This window comes from Apis florea, unplaced genomic scaffold (genome assembly GCF_048593485.1).
Source record: "Apis florea isolate Af1SG1 unplaced genomic scaffold, ASM4859348v1 contig_3515_pilon, whole genome shotgun sequence".
Lineage (NCBI taxonomy): Eukaryota > Metazoa > Arthropoda > Insecta > Hymenoptera > Apidae > Apis > Apis florea.
In genome coordinates, this window is record NW_028256777.1 from 215,634 (window position 1) to 237,882 (window position 22,249).

Sequence of the window (22,249 nt, forward strand, 5' to 3'; positions counted from 1 at the left end):
CGAATAACGTAACCTCGTCCGAGCGAAAGGATGATAAAACGAGAAAATCTAGGTAGGCTACTCGTAGCTGGGCGGCGATCCATAATCGCGATATCTCGCGTGGAAGGAATTCCGTAGATCCCGACGTTCGGATTGGCGGTGAGCAGAGATAACCGTGAAGAAAAGTCACGCGAAGTCGTAACAGGAGATCCCGTAACAGGTCGAGGGATTCGCTAAACTTCTACGCGGCGCGAATTTTTCAAACTAATCGATTGCCATTCCCTTCGCGAGAATCGATTAATTATGGATCGAAGGAATATTTGTTCCCCCTATCTCTCCGTCGAGGCTCCAACGATCCTGTCCACGGAAATCGGGATCGATCTTTCCTTGAGAAACAATTCTTCGTTTCGTCCAGGATCGTTCATACAGTGGGAGGGTAAGGCAAGAAGTGGGATAAGAAGACGAGGAAAAAAGTAGGGTTGAGGAGGGAAGAAAGGGGGTCGATACAATAAATCAGGATAAATCTGGAAAGCGGCGGAGCAATAAATTCGACTTCGTTTATCAGGCGGAGTAGTAACTTCTATTCGATTCCTCGCCGTTTCCAAGCCTTTTTGGAAACTTTGTCAGACTGGCTCTGGGCGGGGGAGGGGCCGCTGCAATTTTACCCCGTAAAACCGGAAGTTTTCCGGCGAAATCTCGACTTAAACGAGACGCGGGGAATCAGAGAGGTCCACGCGACACGGACTCTCGATGAAAATCCTCGGCTAATGTATTCCAAACCTCCCGATCCCCCTCCTCCGTCTTTCTTCTCCCTACAGTCGATCCGATGCCGGGTCAACCGGTAATCCACTCTCCTCCTCCGATATCCTCTCTCTCTCTCTCTCTCTCTCTCTGTCTTCCAAGACGTTGCACATCCCCTTATTCCGGTTCTCTCCTTCTAGGCCGCCCACGCATCTCCTCCTCCTGTTTTCGCATCTCTCGGAGGTAAAGCGCGAAAGGTATCGCATTCCTCGCATCACCCACGTGAAACTGGCAGCCAGTCGAGCAGAGAGGAGGAAGGGAAAAGGTTAGGAAGAGGGTATCGCACGTGCGAGACGACGCGTGCTACGTGCCGCAGAGAAATCGCATAGTACGGAAAGCGCGTGAATAAAAGAGAAGCTGTCGGGCAACGAGATGTCGGCGGTCGAAGGGTAACACACCGAAAGCAACGGAGTCGGGACACGTCCGAAAAACGGCGAGGATTTCCTTTCCTCCGACTATTCCTCCGAGAGCGAAACGCTTAAATAAAAGCTCGATCGATTTCCTTACGGTCCATTTTCAAACTCGTTCGTTCGGTTCTTTCGAAAGGAGAATTTCCCGCGAAAACCGCGCACCGATTATGCGAAACGCAACGAGTTGTCCGAAACCTTCCGTTCCGAGTTTCACCCGATGGGGAACGGATTTCGGTAAACGGCCGAAAATAGCTCGATAACGAATTCTCTGGCCGAATTTTTGGTCGCGCGAGCTTTTCAGACACGAGAGGGGGGAAATAACGGCGTGCAGGTGCATTCGCGCGCATAGAATCGCGCGCCGGAGAGCTGGCAGTCCGAAAGGCCTGGAGCGGTGCAACGTGGAGCCAAGCGCACCGCGGCGTATAGAATATCTTATATATATATATACGTACGGGGTGGTCGAATGTACGGGAGAGATGTACGTGCACGCGCGTGTACACGTGTCGCGCATCGGCCGGAAAACGTTAAATGCAAAGTGCAGGCGGAGCATGTGCAACGAGAAAGAGCGCGCGTTTGCGCTTCACCGGGCACGCTTGTGTCGCTCGTAGCAGATTCGTACGAGAAACAAACGATAGCCGGTCACAAAGGAGGTAAAATAAAAGCGTGGAAAGAAAAGGCGATAGAAAAAAGAGGGGGGGGAGGGAGGGAAACAAGAAAAGAGAGAAGGAAGGGAAAGAAGGCGCCATTTAACGCTCCAGGCAGCACACGGTGCGCGTTTTCCTCGCCGACCTTTCACCCCGTGTTTCCTTTTTAGCCTCACACTTTTTGATAATACCGGAGACGAAGAGAGGGCGTACGATAGCGCGAGAATTCGCGCGGAAATCACACCTGTTTCTATCCTCGTTCGCGTTCAAACCGAACAGGGGAATCGTCGAGACTTTACTCCCATTCTAGCATATCTCGAGAAAAAAAAAAAAAACACGAATGATGATGAACAGGCCCGGAATTATATAGCGGGATTAATTAGACTAAAAGGTTCGTCTCTCACGCGCGACCATTGTCCATCTGCCTCGCATTCGTCGCATCCTCTCTCCTCCTCGCGAAGAATCTCGCCACGCCACGATACAGTGGCTCGTTCCCGAGCAACGCGAATACCGTCCAAATGGCACGAGTTCCGGTTCAAAGACAGGGAATTCGATATTAAAACGAGCTGCAGAAACTGGCAGGAATCTCTACGTCGAAACTTAATGCGCCGTGTACTCGGGGCTAATTGGAGCGAAAACCTCGTTAATGTCCCCCTAACCCGCCATCCATCGTCTGGCGGCGAGCTTCCTACCTTCCTAGCTACTTCTACTTCCGGCCGAGCGTTTCAACGCTTCGAGTGACGACGACGCACGACTAAATGAATCTGCGTTTGCGTTTATACTCGCGTTTCCTTCCTTGAGCCGAGTGCACGGGCAGCATCCTGATTTCCGCAACGGCTATTAATTATCCGCGAATTAACGCTCAAAGGGGAACACCCGGTCGATGTTCCCGGATTAATTCGTTTATCGAATTCGGTTAAGAGAACGCCGCCCCGCTATTTACGAAGACACAACGTTAAACACATCTGCCGGATTATCAAAGCCTTTCAAAGAAATACTTTGCGGAAGGTCGCACGGTCGAGAGAAGAGAAATCCGTTACGTGACATTTAGAGATGTACCATCGTATCGTAGCCGTGTTGCTCAACCTATCCCGATCGTGTCCAATCGTGTTCCGATCCTCTTCTCAACTTAACCGATCGTCTTTTACTACCTTCGTTTTTTTTCACTTTCCAAGCACGAGCAATATCGATAACTATTTTATATATATGTAAGAAACCTGTCTAGAGAGACAAACTTCTGCGGATAAACGTGTACGGATACCGGTCGAACCACTGTCTCGGTCACGCAGTCGTTTCGATCGCAATAAAAAAAGGCATGCAAACGTTTTGATAATTCACTCACCTTCAAGCTCGACGACCTTGCCGGCCCTCTTCAGCGCCTTCACCGCCTCGTCGTGGGTCGCCTCGCGTAGATCCTCCCCGTTTACGGCCAGTATAGCGTCGCCCACGTACAGCTGTTCCGTCGCATCCGCGGCCATCCCCTTGAAAATCTTCGAGATCAAGATCGGCATTTTGTTCTCTTTCCCACCCTTGATCGAGATCCCGAGACCGTTGTTGTCGCTTTTCACCACGCGCACGATACGTTTCTGATTGGCCACCGAGTCCGGCACGTCCGGATCGTTCAGGCTGTCCACGTTGTTGTTATTTATGTTACCGTTGTTCAGGGCATTGTTGCCCGTCGTCTCGCAGCTCTCGTCCAACGAGATGCTCAGATAATCGTCCTCCAACGAGACGAACACGCGATACCACTGGCCACGAACTTGCGTCTCTAAGACCCCGGCACGGCCGGACGCCGAGGACGAGGCCACTGTGGTGGTGGTCGACGAGGACGAGGACGACGTAGCCGCGGACACCACCGAACCGATCCCCATCACTCCCATCGCTGAAGTCGGTTGCCCGCTTCCGCACAGCTCGACCATTTCGATTTCCTCGAAAACTGCACGCTGCAACAATAACAAAATCCCTTTAAATCCCATCGTCCCTCTTTATCTCTACCATATATAGATTGGAAATCATATTAAAAGTAATTTACGAAAGCACGGATCGAAGGTGTGAATTGAAAGCAAGGTTTCGGTGAAACTATTTTTTCGCTAAATATTTAAATATAATAATCGAGACATAGAGTTGGAATCATACGAATTAATATTTAGCGAGAGAATTTCGAGTGGAATCGTTGCAGTTGATTGGATCTATCCGATCCAGTCTTATCGATACGATACGAATTTTAATAGTTTCCGATAGCTGTATAACGTAGCTTTCTACGTCATTCTACTACGTTTCAATTTCGAATCGAATTCATTGTATTAACATCACATCGGTATGTAAAATATTCTACCCGGGTATACATTTATGTTTATTGACTGGCTCCATAGATCCGATCTCTCTGCGCACGATTTCCTGGAAATGAAAGCGTTCTCCACGGTATTCGAATGCATACGTTATAAGCGTGGAATATTTCACCGACATTAGATTCTATCAATTCTTGCGGTGTTCTACGATTCTGGAAAAAGAATCAATACATCTTTATCTTTCTCCAAAGAAAACACATATACGTACACAAGATATGTACTTGACAGACGATCGAAAATTTTGAAAAGTTCGTCGATAATCGGTCTAAAGTAGGCAAGAAAGACATCGAGGCGAGGGTAAAAAAAAAATAAAAAAAAAAAAAAACGACGCTCAACGATCCATAGAAAGAGCGACAGGGATCAATTGCGTCGTCTGTACTCGACGACGTGGATAAATCAATTGTACTATGCTACGGTGAAATTCGTAATTTGAAAATAATTGATACTGGCCGCTGGTGACACGACCGAGCTCTCTTTACCCCTTTCTCTATCCACATCCCTCTCCCGGTTATGCCCCTCTTTTTCTCTACCTCGTCTATTGTTTCCATCAATCCATTTTCACTGGGCAACAATGGCGTTTACCCGTTAGTCACGGAAAATGTCCTACAAAACTGGGGACAACGGGTATAATTGCGTGAAAATTGGGAGCGGCCTCGCACGCTTACGCCAACTGCTGCTCACTTTTAATTAATTAAAAGTCCCGTCGTAGAGTTTTGTCATCAAGGAATACAGAAATATCCCTATTTCATTCACTATTTAAAATATAAATTTTTCCCTCTCTTTCTCTTTTCCCCCTTTCCTTTGTTTTTCCTCTCTTCTCTTCCCCTCTTCTTTTTTCCTTTTTTTCCCCCTTTTCTTTTTTCTTTTTTTCCCTCTTTTCTTTTCTTTTTTTTTTTTTTCGTTCAAGCAATGAACTTATGCGACTCACTCGGCCACGCGTGCTTTTATTTTCGAGTGGTCCACCATTCATACATATAATCCCGCTTGAATCCCGTTTTCAAGAGAAAAGAGAAAGTTTCATACACACGTTTCGTGCAGGTTTATCAAGGCAAACACCGACAACAACAACAACAACAACAACAACGACAAGGTGTCTCCCCCTCCCCTCAAAAAAAAGACCGAAAAAAAAGGAAAAATAACCAAAAACTACCCACCCCTTGGGGTAGTATTTTAGTGTCCGCGTTATCACGCGAATTCCTGGTGGCAGGGAATTGCGGAACGTATCGCGTCATATTTAACCGGCATGTCGCCCCGTACGAGATTTTTCGTCAGCTCTGGTGCGGCATAAATAATTTCCTCGGCTGGGAACCGTGCAAATTGGATAATTTATCAGCTGCGTTAAGCCGGAATTCGCGAAATTAGCGGAAAAAATCGACCGGAAACCACTGGATATAGAGGTAACAAAAATATATATCCACGAGGAAAATCTCGAAATGGAGCAAACGAAATCGCGCGACCGACCATGTTCGTTTATTAAGAGACGGGGGCGGGGGGGGGGGGGGATTTTTTATAGAAAAATACGGGTGTATTTGTCCGTGGTGTGCGACGTTAATTAGAACGTTAAACCATACCGTTGCATAATTAATGTAAAATTATTAATTACCTCAGGCGCGCTTTACGCAACGTTAGCTGCTACAATTACATCGAGCAAGGGATATCGCGAACGTGGCAGCTAAATCTCATTACGACATGTTGACGGGGCCAGAATCGAGTAAATCGCCATACAAAGCCACCATGATAATGAGACTATGAAATTTATCTAAATTCTATCCCCTTTCGAATATTCGTCAACGATCGGTTCAACCATGATTCGACGAGAGATATTTATGGAAATTAAACAATTTTTTCGGATAAAATAGACACGTCTCTATTATATATTCTTGATTTGAATGCACGAACGTGCATTAGTCGCCCCAAGATCGTACATGTATCGTATAGAGAAATACAGAAGAACGGGGGAAAGAGAGAGAAAGATTTGAGCACGACGTGGAATAAATGCAATCCTATACTATTATATACATATACTAATATACACACTACCGACAATGTACATGATTAATGTACATTGTATCACATTTTCATATCAATTTTGTTCTTTACCTAAATCTGTCAGTGTCAGATTTCTAATAAATTTCTCTTTAAACGCGTCAATCACTCATATCGCCAAATGAAATTTAGAATTTCGATAGATTCATAAAAAAAAAAAAAGGAAAAAACCAACGGTTCGATACGAATAATAAGAAATAATCAAGCGAAAATAACGAGGAACAAGACGAAGGAAGCGAGAGAGATATCTCTCGGAATGAAACGAATTTACGTTAAGGTTATATTAAAATTATATCCGTTTTAAGTAACGGAAAGGAGTATGAAGAATGCATGCATGCGTGGAAAAGCATCGGCCGTGGACGTGGCGAGTAAATTTCTATCGAGATCGCGAGATGAGATTGCGGGATCTGCAATTGAAAAACGCATTACACGTACACGACGGGGCGAAAATGAACCGCGAAAATGGAGCGCGACGCCAAAAACAGGGCGCGTTCTCACGCGACGAAAATTAAGAGCGACAACGCGGTTTTCGACCGAGAGGAACCGTGCAAACGGGGATAAAAAGAAACGGGGGAAAGAGAGGGGGGCGGGGAAAAAAGGATGGAATTCTGGTATATAAAGAAGAATAGAGAGCAGAGACGATTTCGGAGGGAAGTTTTTGGCGGAGCGCGCGAATGTTGCGGGGGAATGTACGCGACTAGTGGTTGGGTCGCGGTGTACCGGTGCGTGAAATTGGGTAAAAATGAATCGACGGCAGGACGCGGTACCGCCATTATTCCCGAAACTCGGTATCAGGATGTGTATACGTATTCCGGCTACCTACGTGACGCGTACGGATCAACGGGACGACGATGCAGAAAGTGCAGCCAATGTTTTTTCGGCTTTGGCGTGGTACACGTGCGTCCCCTGTCGTGTACTCGATAGATGTATAGGGTGGATGTTACGGAGGCGGGAAAAAAATTGACACGCAGCATCGAGGCGAAAGAAAATGGGGAAACGGGGGGGGGGGGGGAGTGTGAGGTCGACGTTCGCGATGGCCGAGTGTAATTAAATTAACCATTCGAAGGATCGCGTAATGTCGATTAATATTTTAGATTTCTCGTTTCGTTGTTCACCATCAATTTATCGTCCATCGTATTTTGTTACGTGTATAAAATCGGCTTTTTATCGCCGCTTTTCGCGTGCGAAACGCGTTCATACTTTTCCCGGTTACCATGATATCACGATAGACACGAAAATACCCGCGATTCTTAATTTCCATTCCATCATCGCGTGGAATTTCCATCGACTTAAATCCCCCATCTCTGTGACCATCAACGATTCGCATTACCTATCGACAACACGATACTTGTTGATTCAACACGGTATCTGAATTACAGTGATCTCAGAAATACAATCTTACATTTGCGATTACGTTCATCGGAGAACATTGTAACCAAATACGTCTACAAGCCCCCAATAGATTACGTACAACTGTGCGTACTTATATGTATATTAACCTCGGTCAGGATACTACTAGATGTACAATACGCAATACTCTTGGCATAGTATCCGAAGGCTATGTGTTAACGCGCGATACCTTTCTACAAATTTTATGCCGACAACATGGTTGACACCGAACAAGCCAAAATTACGCTTCCATTAATTCCGAATATTGTGCGAACGTGCTCATAAATATAATTTAACTTCGATTCGATATCATAACTTGAATGTTCATATCTATCATCGCGAGATCTTTATTAATATCTTTCTAAGGAAACAAATTTCCATCAGATTTTTATTTCTACATTTTATCTTTAATCGATAGCTTAACATGTTGCTTGATTAATCGATAATCCAATATATTATTTACAAAAATGAAAGCTTTGTTAATCGTAACAATTATAAACGTTTATATTAATTAAATAACTATGAAAAAAATTGTACTTATCAGAGAAAATATTTATCAAAGAATGGTCTATTCGGAAAACACAACAGATCGTGCTTCGTTATATCAAATTTAAACGTACGCACGGCACGCTCTGTCGGTAATCGGATAATAGCGTTAGCATCGTTGAACTTGCTTGTGTTTAATAAAAGCGTCGATATCGCGATCGTGCGACACGTAGGTATACGCGCGTGGCAACGTTATAATTAAAGTGTTTGTCCCTGAGAATTAGTCTCATGTGAATTCTACCGCTATTCATGTGAAGCATACGTCGTATATGTCTTTCTTTTGTGTGCATGGCCGTGTTCACGTACGAAGATAGACAAGGACGGAAAAAGAAGATGATCGGAAACATTGAAAAGCAAGAATAAAGAAAGAATGAGAGAAAGAGAGAAAACGCAACAACTGTAAAAATCGGGTCTGCCGGACGCGTGTATACGGCACTGTCGTGCCCCTCGCAAAAACCAATAACCTCGGCAAACGTCGGGCACCGGTTGTTTATGGGTTGAAAGAAGGAACAAGAGGTAGGATGGGAAAAAAGGACGGATAAAAGGAGGACAGAGAGTAAGGTGAAAGGAGGGAGACAGGAAAAAGAAAACAGCCGCTGCACACGAGAAACGAGGGGAGGAAACACACATCGTTCCGAGTTCCAGATCATTTCGTACCTGCAGTAACATGTCGATACTCTACCATCGTTCCTATACCTTTTGTCCAATAATTTTTAATCGTGACGACGTGAATCCAATAATTGTACAATCACTCACTTACTCGCTCACTTGCACGATCATTTTTTCGTTAACGAACATGAATTCGAAAACACTTATATACGAAATTTCACTGAAATGACACGAGCGTAAATTAAAAGAAACTGCGAACAATATGGCGTCGAAATGCTGCGAAAAATTAACGCCATCTAATATCCTAATTTCACGATCACGTGACCCTATAAAATAGCGGGAAAATGAGATGATGAAAGAGGGGGACACTGTACGCGATTGAGGCTGGTTTCTAACGAATCAGAAAAACATCGCCGAGATTATACTTGAAATTGGAATTGCAAGAATTTCGAAAATATAATGGAATAAAAATTTATCAAGAAGCAAATTGTAAAACGAGAGAAATTGAAATCGCAATATTTATATCATGAATTTAAAGAGTTTATATACTAAAGTTTCTATACTAAACTTTTTTTATGTTTAACATTTGAAATTTGTCAGAATGAGAATACGAATGAAATGTCGCCGCGAGCAAATGAAATTTTTTTTCTTGCTTTGATTTATATTAATTTTTAACTTATAGTATAATAAATAAAAAGCAGTGATTTATAAAAAGTATAATGCATACAAAATAAAAATTTTTAACGAAATTATTATATATATATTTTGATAGAGTGGAATATGTGAATGTAAAGAAAAAGAAAAAAATAACAAAAAATTCATCTTATTTATATCATATTGTCGCCTAAAAATATAATAGGAAAGGCAAACTATTTACTCTTGCCAGTTTAGAGAAGAATTAACATCATTATCACGTGTTAACACAATGCCAAAAATAGAAAGAAATCATATATATTAAATACGCAATATGTATATATAGATATATGTATGCTTTATACTATTATCGGCAAAATATATTTGTTTTGTCGACATACCTGAAAAAAAAGACGAAACAATGACGGTAGGCGAACCAAGGAAAACAAAACGAACAGAGGTGAAGGGGCAGGCGTGCTTCGGTCCAATGCAAAATAAACGTGTACGCTCGTTATAGCCGATGGCTTCTACGATGATTTACCGTTTTCCGCGCGTGTATGGGCATATGACTTCCGGTAGACAGTGGGAGGCACGATGCCTGGCCTGCTTTTCTTTCTTTGGTTAGATCAAAAAACTGTTCTCCCAATGTATGTCCAGTGCTCGTCCTCCGCCACCGTTTTTTTCTTCGCTTACGCCACGATACGCGTCATTTGCGGCCGGGTTAATACATTCGATGATCTGCGATAGAGTCAATGATATAACCGCCCGTCGGTTCGCCTTTCAACAGCCTCGACATGTTTTACCGGCCTTCTTTCTTTCGTCCTCGATTGGAAACACTCCGATTCCAAGACTCTCGTGAAAAAAACTCGCCTTCGTGTTTCTGTTCTCTATTTGCGATCCACTCTCCTCTCTTACTACACTACCGTCGCTCACTTTCGCCGTAGGAATCGCGTTTGTAACGACGTAAATTCTTTTACAATCGAATAACTGATCACGCGCGCGCGCACGACCGCGTCAACTTCAGATCGTAATGCCGTTTTTCGAAGCCTAAGTAATAGTAACGCCTCCTGTCTAAATATTCGGGACGAATGTTAGTCGTCCCGATCGTACAACACGCAATTAATTAGCCAGCCGCTTGACACGCCGTTAAACACTGACCATCCGACTAGAAGCACGAATAATTGAGATGACCAAACGTGTTCAAGTGTCGTTTTATTATATTGTTCCCACACTCCGAACGCGGAAGCAAGGATCGACGAACGTTATTCTTGCAATTCGATTTAAGACGTTGTAACGACATCGATAGATATCGAACTTCAATTAGACGCTATAGACGAATTTCGATGTATTTTGGACGATTCTTTTCAAAAAATTCAGCTAAATAAATGATCGAATTGTAACGAGAGAACGTGATGGACACTAACGCCAAAATTTGGAAATGGACGTATTCCGCGTTCCCCGCGTTTACATTTAATAGATTATCGGTATGCCGATAAACCGTCGAACCGCTATAAAACGCGAAATAATGTGTACGAAAGAACGCACGTCACTTTTAAAACCGATCACATCGCCAACGAAACGGTACCACGAACACCACAAAACAAACAACCAACTTCCGCGACGTCACGAGTCGTACTAACTCGACTAGCGGTTCGTCCAGCCCGGCGAACCTATAGGTGGCGCGGGAGGGGTGAATACTCATGAGCGCGATTCCAGCGCCACCGGCGGGAAAATTTTGAAACGTTGAACGCTCACAGCGTTCATCTTTATCGACGCACTTAAATTACACTTTGCATAATTTAATTAAAATGTCTGTTTATATATATGTATATATAGATGTAAAATGAACATTTAAAATGAATATTTTATTAAGAATAGATGTGAATAATTATTTTATAAATAATTTATTTGCATTTATATATTGGTTAATAGAATATCGATTTACATTTAAAGATGTCCAAAAAAATCAGTTTCTTTCTTGAAAATTTATATATATAAATTTACATATATAAAACAACGATATTAATAACGAGATTATGTTTTAAAAACTATATATATATTTCATACGTTTGAAATCTAAAAAATTAATGGTTCCGAAACCTATTAACCAAATTAGAATTGCATGAAGATTTTTTTCTCTATTTTTATTTATATTTTTTGATATATCTTTTGCGTTTTCTGCATTATATTTTTATTTTTATTTTTTTTTTGCACTTGCATTTGCAATTTGTTTCTTGAATTCTTGTATTCTTATTTTTTCTTTATTGTTAAAATATCTGAATGTACAATGTACGATCCTAATTAATTTCTGATCCGTATGCGTAATATATGCTTGTATCATTTCATTTGCATGACATAGAGGCCATTATGATAAATTGGTAAATCAATCACAGTAACTATCAAACTAAATTCATCAAATATCAAAATTTAGATTTAACAAAAATTGTTTTTGACAGGAGAATTGACACAAAATTACGAAAATAGAAAGAGAACAATTAAGAATAGATAAGCTGTATTTGAGCCTTGATTTATTTCCTATTATTAAAGAAGAGAGAATACTTCAAACAATATCGTGTCATTATATCAATCAGTGTCATTAATTGAATGCTTTAATTTACCTCGCTATACTATATCACGGAGATAAATACGTCTAAATATTTTTAATAGATATTCGACGATTCCACTTTTCATTCGTTCACTTCAATTTTCTCGAAAACAAATTAATATTGCGTACTAGAAACAAAAAAGAAAAAAAAAAAAAGATTTCGAACGCATTATTGTACCCCGATATTCTCTAATTCTACTCTCTATCTAATGAAACGAACTGATAAAAAGAAACACGGGCGCATAACATCGTTAACAGCATATCATTTGTTCATTCTCTTTGTCTTGTACATTTTAATTCATAGAAAGTACGGGGTTTTTGTTCTCTCTCGTGATATTACGGTAAAATTACATTACGTTTCATAGAAGAATCGGGCAACAAAAAAAAAAAGGAAGAGAAAAGGATAGGAACTTATATAAAGATACAAAACGGGATTACCTTATCAATCTTACTCTCTGAAATAATCAAGACGTTTCTGCTCTTCTGAATTTCATTTCACGTTATCCCTCTAAGCGTTGCTCGCGCAAACACCCATACCTTACCTCACCCATTCGTTAACTTCGTTTTTTTCAGCATTATCGCAGCGGAATAACGCGAAAGTTAAACCCGAAATACATCATCCCCCTATCTCGATTATGATATTGCTGTTCTTCGAAAGGCAGATCGGTAAACGAAAGATATACGACAGAGCTTCCTAGACAGAGGGAAAAGTTTTATCCGCCGTTCCAGAAATATCAATAACTGATCCCTCGTACAGTTTCTATTCCAACGTGGAAATATACGAGCAGACGAAGCTATTCCGCCCTTCGTTCTCCTATCCTTGAATACCATACGGAACATGCTCGAATGTATCCCTTTCAAATCGGAGAGGATGCAACAGTCTCGTGCAGACGGACGGAAAGTATTCTATTCCGAAAGATGGCACGTGCCTTCACAAGCGTGGATTTACCGTTTAAAATTCAATTCAAGGTTGCCGACCGCGCCTTCCGTTTGTATAAATTTTCAGCTACCATCACCCTCGTTCTCGCGCGATCCGATTCGAGCGAAGAGTATCATCGTTAAGTCGAGATTATACTCGAGAAACGAGATCGAGGTCGGGACAAGAGTTAAATTATAATTTCCAAATGAATCGAACCGCGAATATTCGAGCACAATACTCGAACCGATACTTTCTCTTCTCCCTATCGCTCCTTACGCTTTGCACGCATCACGCTTAAAAAGCAGCGAACACGAGATGAGAAACGTGGGATGGAGAAGCGATTCGTTAACGAAAACGTTTTGTTCGTTACAAAAGAGGAAAGTTCGATTAACTTAAGGGCCGTGTAACTCGCTCGTAACACCGAATTGTATTTGTGAAAAGTTGCGAATCACAAGAGGGGAATAGAAAGCGAGAAAGAAGCTTCCATCGCTATCTTTGATTGACTTCTCCTCCTCCCGTCAAGCTTCTAGACACGCATAATTATAATTTTCCATCCTCTCGTAAAATGTACAACACGTCGCGGCGATATATCCTGTGCGCCACGTTTACCGGAAAATCATTGATCGAAATTGGAGGGGAACGGTCTATAAAATTATTCAATTTGATTGTACGTTTCACACACGTATGTATTAATTCCGCTAAATGTGTATCAGACCATGTCCCATCTCGATGCGCCGTTATTAAACAAGCTTTTAACGAAATCGCGAAATAAACGACGATAAATAATTTCTGTTATGTACTTTTTTATTAAAATCGGTAATTTCATTTCGCGAAGGTGTTACATTCTACGGACATTCTAAAGAACGAATAATTTCATCTTACGTTTCGTTTTCTTAAGGAGGAGGAAGGAAAGAGAAAAGAGAGAATGAAAAATACCCGAGTGCAACGAAAACCCTATTCCCTCGTCTCCTCGAAAGCCAAATACTTTCCAATTCCGGAGACGATCGAGACGACAGTGAATCTTCGACCGTGACTTTTTCACCGCGACGTCATGTCATAATTTCATCGTGGAAGGTAATACGAAAGGAGCAACTATGGCGGAAAACGAAGAGAGAGGAAGGCCGCGACAGTATGGTCTTTGCCGCTCGAGATTTATCGAAGCCGAACACCGATGCATTAGCGATGGAAGAGCACGGAAACGAGATGAAGGTAACGAAGCGAGGGAGGAAAATCGACGAGGGCGCTGGAGAAGGGGTGGAGGCGGCATCTACCAACCCCTCCAACTCTTAAACAGTTCCCTCTTTTTAAAGAAGACGTCTCTCTCTCTCTCTCTCTCTCTCTCTCAAGACGTGTTACGAATCAATCGAGATCGGAGACGGTCGACTTATGGATCTCGAATTTAAACGAATTTTGAATACGCATAAAAAGAATAGGTATATTTTTTTATTCTCTGATTGTTGAGATCAAACGTAAAATTGAAACACATTCGAATAATATGCTGGTAATTAAGCTGATTTAGCTCGTGAATAAACCAATTTCTTTTCGTTTCGTTGAAATACTGTCGAATACTGATTTAATTAATCTCTCTTGCTTAATCAGCGATTATTCGTAGTGTTACGACAAAGAATAAAATAAGGGCAGTAACCGATATTTTAAACGTAAATTATCTAAAAATCTCGATACAATGCTCGTATATGTCGAAATGTGATATTATGTTCAACCTTATCTATATCGTGCATCTCGATGAAATCATTCGATTTCGTTTAAAAAATATCTCTTCTCCGAGGCAAGCGGATATTTAACGATAAAAGTTCTCGATACATGTTGCACATGTAATTTCTAATTTCGATTATAATTAAAAATCCCTAATAAAAATCTTTACTCCCGTAAATGTGATTTACGATCGTTCGAGAAATCGTTTCGAGCATTTATCTTATAATTATCACGCATATCGAAAACGTTCTTTTCCTTCGTTCTTTTCTCATTCTCTTAGACGACGAAGACGAATAAGAGAGACTCGATAAAAACATTCCTAAAAAAAAACATCTAATAAATATATAAATTATAGAAATCATTTTTTCCTTTCATCTATAAGTTCAATTTGTCTCGCAGACGTATCACGATATTGGACACATATTCTTGAAGCAACGTTTGTTTTCCTTTTCCTACAGCTATCACCTCTTCGTGAGACGCTTGCTCGCACTTATCGTAATCCATGGTACATTGATTCGTGATCAGGCTGAAGGCGAACACGATCAAATCACAGTGTCTGGCGGTGATCACTTCGTGAACCGTGGACATTCCTAAAAGGAATATACATGGAATTATGGAATTTTCACGATATAAATATCTGTTTCGATACTAACCCACAGCATCGACACCGATCATTTTTAACATCCTCAGCTCAGCCACCGTCTCGAAATTCGGCCCACCGATACACGCGTACACACCTTTGTGCACGATGTCGCTTATGCCCATCTCTTTCGCTACCTGTTGACCGATCTTTAAGAGCTCGGCGTTGTAAGCTTTATTCATTGGAGGAAACCTCGGCCCAAATCTGAGAAACGCGAAGAGCAACGCGATCGTTATTCGTCTTGTCGGAAGGAGACAAGGTAATCGAAGGTAGGAAGAAATGCACGGAAGAATTGGCAAGCATATTCGATGGATTCCATGTACCAGGAGAATTGATATAATAAGGAAGAGGAAGGAAAGTTACGATGAAAGTTATCTCAAGTTTCAAGGGATGGGAAGGTTAACGAAAACTCGACCGAGTGTGAACGAGAAGAGGATAGAGGATGGAGGGGAAAAGGAAACGAAAGATGGAAAAGAAGGTAGAACAGAAAAATGGAGGAAGATCTTTAAGTAAATACGTCAATCAGATTCTTTGTGTCGTCGGGTAAATAGTTCATCAATCCGATTCAAGGGGTTGTTCCGATGAAATAGATTAATTTTATTCCTTCGACGACCTCAACGACGATCTCGCGCGGCTATCCGTCTCCCACCCTTTTGCCCTTAGGGGGCGAGAACTCGAAGAATCGAGTTCGTCGAGCGGTTCGCAATCTGCGAGCGTCGTCGACGATTTTCCTTCCGGAAACGAGCCCGAAAGCCTTTGTCGACTCGAAGCGGACTCGTAGCGAATTCGAATTCATTGCCGTTCACACCTTGAATCTCACTAGCCCGCCTTTCAACCGCTACTTTTTTTTTCTTTCATCCATCATCCCTCCCACTTTTATCTCTCTTTCACCTTCCACTCTCTTCTTCTCTTCCACTTTTTCTCGATAATAATCGAAGAAACTAATTAACGCTGATTTCTGCACTGAAGATTTTAAGATAACGTAAGAATCTTACGTAAAAAAAAAAAAAAAAAAAAAAAGTAATACAAAAAATAAAACGTAGATCCGTAAGAGAGTGTAAGAGAGTGTACAATATATATATATATATATATACGAGGCGATACAAAATGGAGTAATGCGACGCGTTTCACGGTACGGCGCATTGAGGATAAGAGGAAGGAGGGAAAGTACCTGTCGTCGTTTGGCCCTTGAAGAGGGTTATTCCCAGCAAAACCCATCATGTTCAGGTGATCCTTCACCATCATAATGTCGCCAACCTTGTATGTGGGATTTAGACCTCCCGCCGCGTTCGTCGCGATCAGATGAGTCACACCTACGAGCTTCATAACTCTTACTGGCATGGCGCACTGCGTTTGGAAAAAGAAATATAAATATAAGTATATATATATATTTATATAAATAATCCGAGTGATCAAATTAAGCGAAATAAAAGTAAATGGATACATGATCGATAAGAGATTAGATTAAAATTTTACTTTCAAATGATGGCGATGTGTGTGTGCGTGTGTATATTTAATAAATTCGTAGAGATCGCGAATACGCGTTACCTTCCAAAGTGGATAACCCTCGTAATAGTGAAATCTGCCTTGCATGCACATAATTGGTACAGAATTCAAATAACCAAAAACCATCTGGCCTCGATGACCCTTGACGGTGGAGACAGGAAAATGCGGGATTTCTTGATAGGGGATGCACTGCTTATTCTCGAGACAATCGGCTAGCGAACCTGGACACAACTCGTTTTGCTCATTTGATCCTGTTTGGGAATAGAAAAACGTTGACTTGTCCCACCACCAGATATGCCAAGCCATTTCAAAATAACATACTAACTCATTCCAGAACCGCATATGATTCCAAGTTTTGGCTTCAATTTGATCCGGTCCAGCAAATATTGGGCCGCTTCTTGTAGATCCTCGAACGTATATCTGAAAGTATTCGTATCTGTATATATCAATACGGCGCGTTGCGGAAATACACCCCATATTTTTAATAATCTATGCTTTTGATACGAAAATGTAATATTCTTTATAAAATATTCTCTCTTTACTGATATGTAGTACATAAACAATATTTATATAAAAAAAAAAGAGCGTTTAATACAAAACTTGTAATATAACGTAAATAATACAACTATCAAGTTAACTTTCGTATGTTTCATAGATTTGCAATACCAATCTTCGATATCTTCTTTATGTTGGCATTAATCATAAGGGAACAAATTCATTATATTTAATATTCGTATAATATGCGTCGATGTTCATAAATTTATTGAAAAATAAATGATATTTTGGTATAAGATCGGTCTACATGTTCCTATTGAAAATTTATGGGGAACATTGGACACGACGGATTTTTTCGAACAGTCAATCATTAAATTATTATAATTGTCGATAATTGTGGAATACAATACGAAGGAAAAATATAATCAAAAATCTTATTAATCGAATCTTTTATATAATTCGTGGAAGAAATATAATAAATTACGAAATTTTATAATATACAGATATAAAGATAAAAAAAACAATTTTATTTAAACAGTTGACATACATTTACGAAATGTGAGTGAAAATGAACTTTTACGAAGCACGGTTTAATATTTTTTACGCCGAGATGTCAAATTTTTATTTCTTCTCATAAATTATTATTTATTACGCGATACCGAGAAATATTAGCCAATTTTCTATCGAATCGCTAAAAATACGTGATATCGATATATTTATGCAATATACGTTCGATCGAATAACATAATAATTACATAAATCATAATTACGCAAAAATTATATAAGCCAATATTTTCATGCAGAGAAAAATGATTTTCATCGATTCAGTTTCACGATCGATCAATGCCACGATGTATGAACGTACGAAAATAATCGGAGTATTTGGGAATAATCGGCGTGAGTTAGGTGAGAGTAGGTGGAATGATTCGTAGCCGGCCAACATAATTTCACTGTGGAAACTATCACAAAACGGTGCAGTTACCTGTTAAACTGCTAACAGGCTCAAATAGTGCCGGATTTAAGCTGAATGTAGGCTTCGAGGGTATTACAAATCATGCATCGAAATACGCGGGCGGCCGCGTAACGTGTTTACGAGTGTGTATGCGCATCCCGTGCACAACTCATCGTGTGCCTCGTGTACGCGTTCACGCGTGCGCTCGTGAACAGCCGCCACGCACAGATGCGCACACACACAATTTCCGAATGGCATTCGAATAAGCGCGCCTCCGGCAATAACCGCGACGCGATCGAAAATTACTTACGACTCCACCGTGAATTTTAACGTCGCTCGAGTTTCTTCTTCCCTTCCCCCTTCTTTTCTTTCTCTTTCTTATTTCTTTCTTTTTCTTTTTCTTTTTTTTTTTTTTATGTAATTCACGTCGTAATACCTGCAAAAGCTCAAAGGTAAAAAGATTCTCCGTTTCATCTCGCGAACGAAACGAGTCTCGAGGATGAAGCTGCAATCGCTATCCATTTTTTTCGGATTATCGCGAGACCTCCACGATTTTCATCTGATTTCGTCTGCGTTTCGTAAGCGGAAATTTAGTAAGCGAAGAAAGAAAGAGGCGGCGATAAGTACGAGACGCGTACGGTTGACGCGTAATCGCGGCGCGTACGTGTGTCGTCATAAGGGACATGAAATTATGATGCGATTGAATACACGTTGAATACCCGTTGAATTGCATCTCCGTTGCCAATACAGTCGGTATTCAACCGCGAATCTGAGAATTGCTTCGCAGTTTCGCCGGGTGGAAAAGCTTCGATATAGCCGCGGGTATGGCAAACGTCATTAGACCAACCGCATTCGCGGATGCTCCATCGTAAAACGGGATTGTACGGTGGCCCGTTATGAATGGGAAATGTAAGGTCGACGATTATTATAACGACGTGAATGCGCATCGCTCCGGGGCCATGGCAAGGATTCAATGATGCCTCCGCGATTCTGCCTACAATATCAGTCGCTCTAATCTCGATTATAGATGCGCACCATCTAGAAAACCGGCTTAAGCCATTTTTCTTCCCTCCGTTTATTCCAGATTCTCTTACTCTTGTTGGTCGACACCGATTTCCGGTAGAAATTATTTAAGATCCTCGCTTACTTCACATCACCTGTCAAATAAACGTCAATGTTCTCAAGGATATTCTCAAATTGTTGCGTGCTCGTTTCAAGAACGACTACGTGAACGCGTGGAACGCGTAACTAAAGAGAAAGAAATGGAAACCGAATCGAGCAGACGTTAATAAGTCGAAAATAGCCAGCAAAAGTTAGACAGAGCATTTGACGCGGGAAAAAGAATAGAGAAAGTAATTCGACAATTTGCAATTTTTACGCTGCTCCTGATTATCAATACGCGATTCGTCGAAACGGGACAGTATCGATTGATCGATCACCAATCTCAACGATCTTTCGTTTAATTGAAACAGCCTTCGAATCAATTGCGGAGCAAGAAATATTCCGATAACAAACGATAATAAATCCTAATAGACGCATTGGCTGGGTCATATTTTACCCGATGATAATGATGCAACGGGTTACGAAACGATTACGAAGACAAAGAAATTGCGCCGATAAAGTGGCTACGATTGAACCTGTCGAACCGACCTCTGTTTCCCTCCGTTTTCCCTCCACCAGCTTTCCCTCCAACCCTGTTTACCCAAATGTCAACGTCATCACGCCATTTACGTTTAATTCCTGTTTGCGTTTGTCCCAAGCACAGCTTTCGAGTTTCGCGCCACCTCCCTTCGTTTGCTCGATTGAATAAACAAAATCAAAGTATGAACACTCGCAACTTCTAATTGGATGTTTCAAAACACACCGAACTTGCGCGTGGACGTTCGCCTACATATCTCTGACGTGCTCTTGGACAAGTACGAATAGACTGCTGACAAATTTCTCTCTTCTAACTAACTAACACCGAAACTCGTCCAGGATGGGATGAATACCGTTTCCCTTTCTACGGGGGTAACAAGCGAGGTACGAACAGAGATAAGGGGAGGGGAAAATGTAAAAAAAAAAGGGAAAAATGGAAATTCGAAAAAAAAAAAAAAGAAAAAAAGAAATCCATAAGTAACGAACCGCTCTTTGCTTAATCCGGCTTTCGCTTCGAGCAAACTATTATATTAACGATGCATCGACTCGAAATTTTCAACGCCTCGTTTTTCTTCTCAAGCTTCTCCGACTTTTTTTTTTTTTTTTTTTTTTAACGATGCTCCATTCTCTCCATCACCAAGTATCGAAAGAATATTAATATACGGTACGTTAAGTCAAAAGTTCACGGTCGCGGTCCCATGTTCTCTGAGAAAATTTTTATTTATATCGCGTGTGTTAAATATTGTCGTCGTACTCAGAGATAACTTGGCGTTAAACTTTCCGAATTAAATGGTGTGTTTCGATATCATATGTGTTTCGATGTCATATCGTTGGCATAGTGGTTTAGAAATCGAAAAACTAGGTAAAATTCATTCAAAACACGAGCAAAATATAGTATATCAAATGTTATCATAATATATTAATATACGAGCGTGTAATCGTGTCTTGGTAAACAAAATATTTGAATTGTTATCAAAATTACAAGCAAAAACGTGTCGTTGTTGTATCTTTATAATTTATATAATAATTGTGTTTGTTTATCGATTTGCCACAATAAATTATTTATTCTGAAAAAAATCACAAGTATTATTAAGACAAATTTGATAAATAATTTGATATTATTAAATTTCTCTAATTCAAGTTAATTCAAATTTGTTTATAACGGATATAAAAAAAAACAAAAATATTTTTAAATTTCTGAACCACTAAATATGATAGCAAAAAGAAAATAATAGAGAAAATATATTTTTAAAATATTAGATAATATATATATGTATCCTATTAGTGTTTTCGCATTGTTGATTAACCGAAATTTCTGTAACAATTGTTTGACCCATTTACTACAATTAACAACATTTTCAACGTTAATGAATCCTCGGGGAAAAGCAATTCCCCGTAAGTGGAGGTTCTGATATGTTTCCACGAATTGTGTGTAACTGACTTAGTTCTCGTAAAGACCTGACACAGCCAACGTAATCAACATTAACGATTTTTATCTAAAATTCAACAAGTGGAAGAATTGTGAAAAAAATTGTTAATCTTTCAAGAAAAAAGCTATCTTTAACATACTTAACTTAACATCTTCACATTTAAAATAATTAATTTAAAATAATAATTCCTTATAAAAATTACAGAAATTACGAATAAACTGTTTCTACTTTTTGTTATTCGGAAGAAATCGATCATAATTGAGACAGATGGATATTTAATTTAATTCTATTGTTTCATATATCAGATTCAATAAGCGACTTACGTGCTGTGCGATGATTCTTCAACCGTTTGCAGCAATTCGTTATTTTTAGCAGATTGTTTCAATTGCGGGTGATGATTGTACCCATTGATAGTTTCGGTATCCGCGAAAGGCATCCTGTTTTCCCAATCCCTTCCGTCTCGAATTTTATATTTTACGCTAAACGATAAAAAAAACCCGATAAAAACCGATCGAACTCGATCGAGCAACAATTGAAACGAGAGAATCGAAATAAGATAAAGGGAAACTGAGTGAGTGGATGAACAAACGAAATACGTGCACGCCGTTTAAGAAATATCTGACTTGTGGCCGCGATGACTCGGCTTCTTGCTGTTTTATACAGATACTCGATACCGTTGAAAAAAACAGTGACGACAATGAACCGGCCAATCGTTTCGAACGTTTACTCGCGCTCCCTCCATTCCTCATGAAGATTGATCAAAAAGTCGCTGGGAGGTAGGGGCATGCGACGATAACCCATTACAACTAAATAGTCTAATTTCCACCGCCACTCGTGCACTCTGTTATTTGTTTCGCGTGACAATACCAAGAATGACAGTACAGCTAGTCTTTTAAAAGAGTACGCATCTGACGAATCCCACAGCTGTTGATAAAACCTATCGTTC

At 40.6% G+C, this 22,249-nt stretch overlaps 2 protein-coding genes across 12 annotated transcripts in view; both read right to left on the minus strand.

Moving 5' to 3' along the window:
- Positions 1–11,042, minus strand: part of LOC100872388 (beta-1-syntrophin) — a 214,788-nt gene extending 203,746 nt beyond the window's left edge. For 3 of the 8 annotated variants that reach the window (XM_086913761.1, XM_086913766.1, XM_086913767.1), the window contains exons 1-2: positions 9,947–11,019; positions 3,177–3,777 (exon numbers count right to left, since the gene is read on the minus strand). In XM_086913761.1, the coding sequence (XP_086769887.1) occupies positions 3,177–3,777; positions 9,947–9,970 (625 nt within the window). In that variant the 5' untranslated portion in view covers positions 9,971–11,019. Of the gene's footprint in view, positions 1–3,176; positions 3,778–8,820; positions 9,516–9,806 lie in introns of those variants that run through there. The other 5 variants (XR_015293938.1, XM_086913763.1, XR_015293939.1 and 2 more) reach the window with 4 other exon arrangements.
- Positions 11,043–13,715: 2,673 nt separating this feature from the next.
- Positions 13,716–22,171, minus strand: LOC100872507 (purine nucleoside phosphorylase). Of its 4 annotated transcripts, none has more exons than XM_003698255.4 (6): positions 21,627–22,171; positions 17,114–17,208; positions 16,831–17,039; positions 16,454–16,629; positions 15,296–15,486; positions 13,716–15,232 (listed from the first exon to the last, which is right to left on the minus strand). In XM_003698255.4, exons 1-6 carry the CDS (start codon positions 21,737–21,739, stop codon positions 15,018–15,020), a joined length of 999 nt encoding a protein of 332 aa, XP_003698303.1. In that variant the 5' UTR covers positions 21,740–22,171; the 3' UTR covers positions 13,716–15,017. The 4 variants fall into 4 exon arrangements, with proteins under 4 accessions (XP_003698303.1, XP_012348577.1, XP_086769886.1 ...); XM_012493123.3 differs by having other exon boundaries at positions 16,831–17,009; positions 21,627–22,009; XM_086913760.1 differs by lacking the exon at positions 21,627–22,171 and having other exon boundaries at positions 16,831–17,009; positions 17,114–17,480.
- Between the last annotated feature and the right edge of the window lie 78 nt (positions 22,172–22,249).

What these genes read in the sequence shown, in the direction of transcription:
- LOC100872507 (XM_086913759.1), bottom strand. Translation starts at nt 17,345, where the DNA reads ATGTACTACATATCAGTAAAGAGAGAATATTTTATAAAGAATATTACA. An exon ending in AGGGTTATCCACTTTGGAAG is followed by an intron (nt 16,630 to 16,830) that starts GTAACGCGTATT and finishes TTCCAAACGCAG; the next exon opens with TGCGCCATGCCAGTAAGAGT. An exon ending in CAAGGGCCAAACGACGACAG is followed by an intron (nt 15,487 to 16,453) that starts GTACTTTCCCTC and finishes CGCGTTTCTCAG; the next exon opens with ATTTGGGCCGAGGTTTCCTC.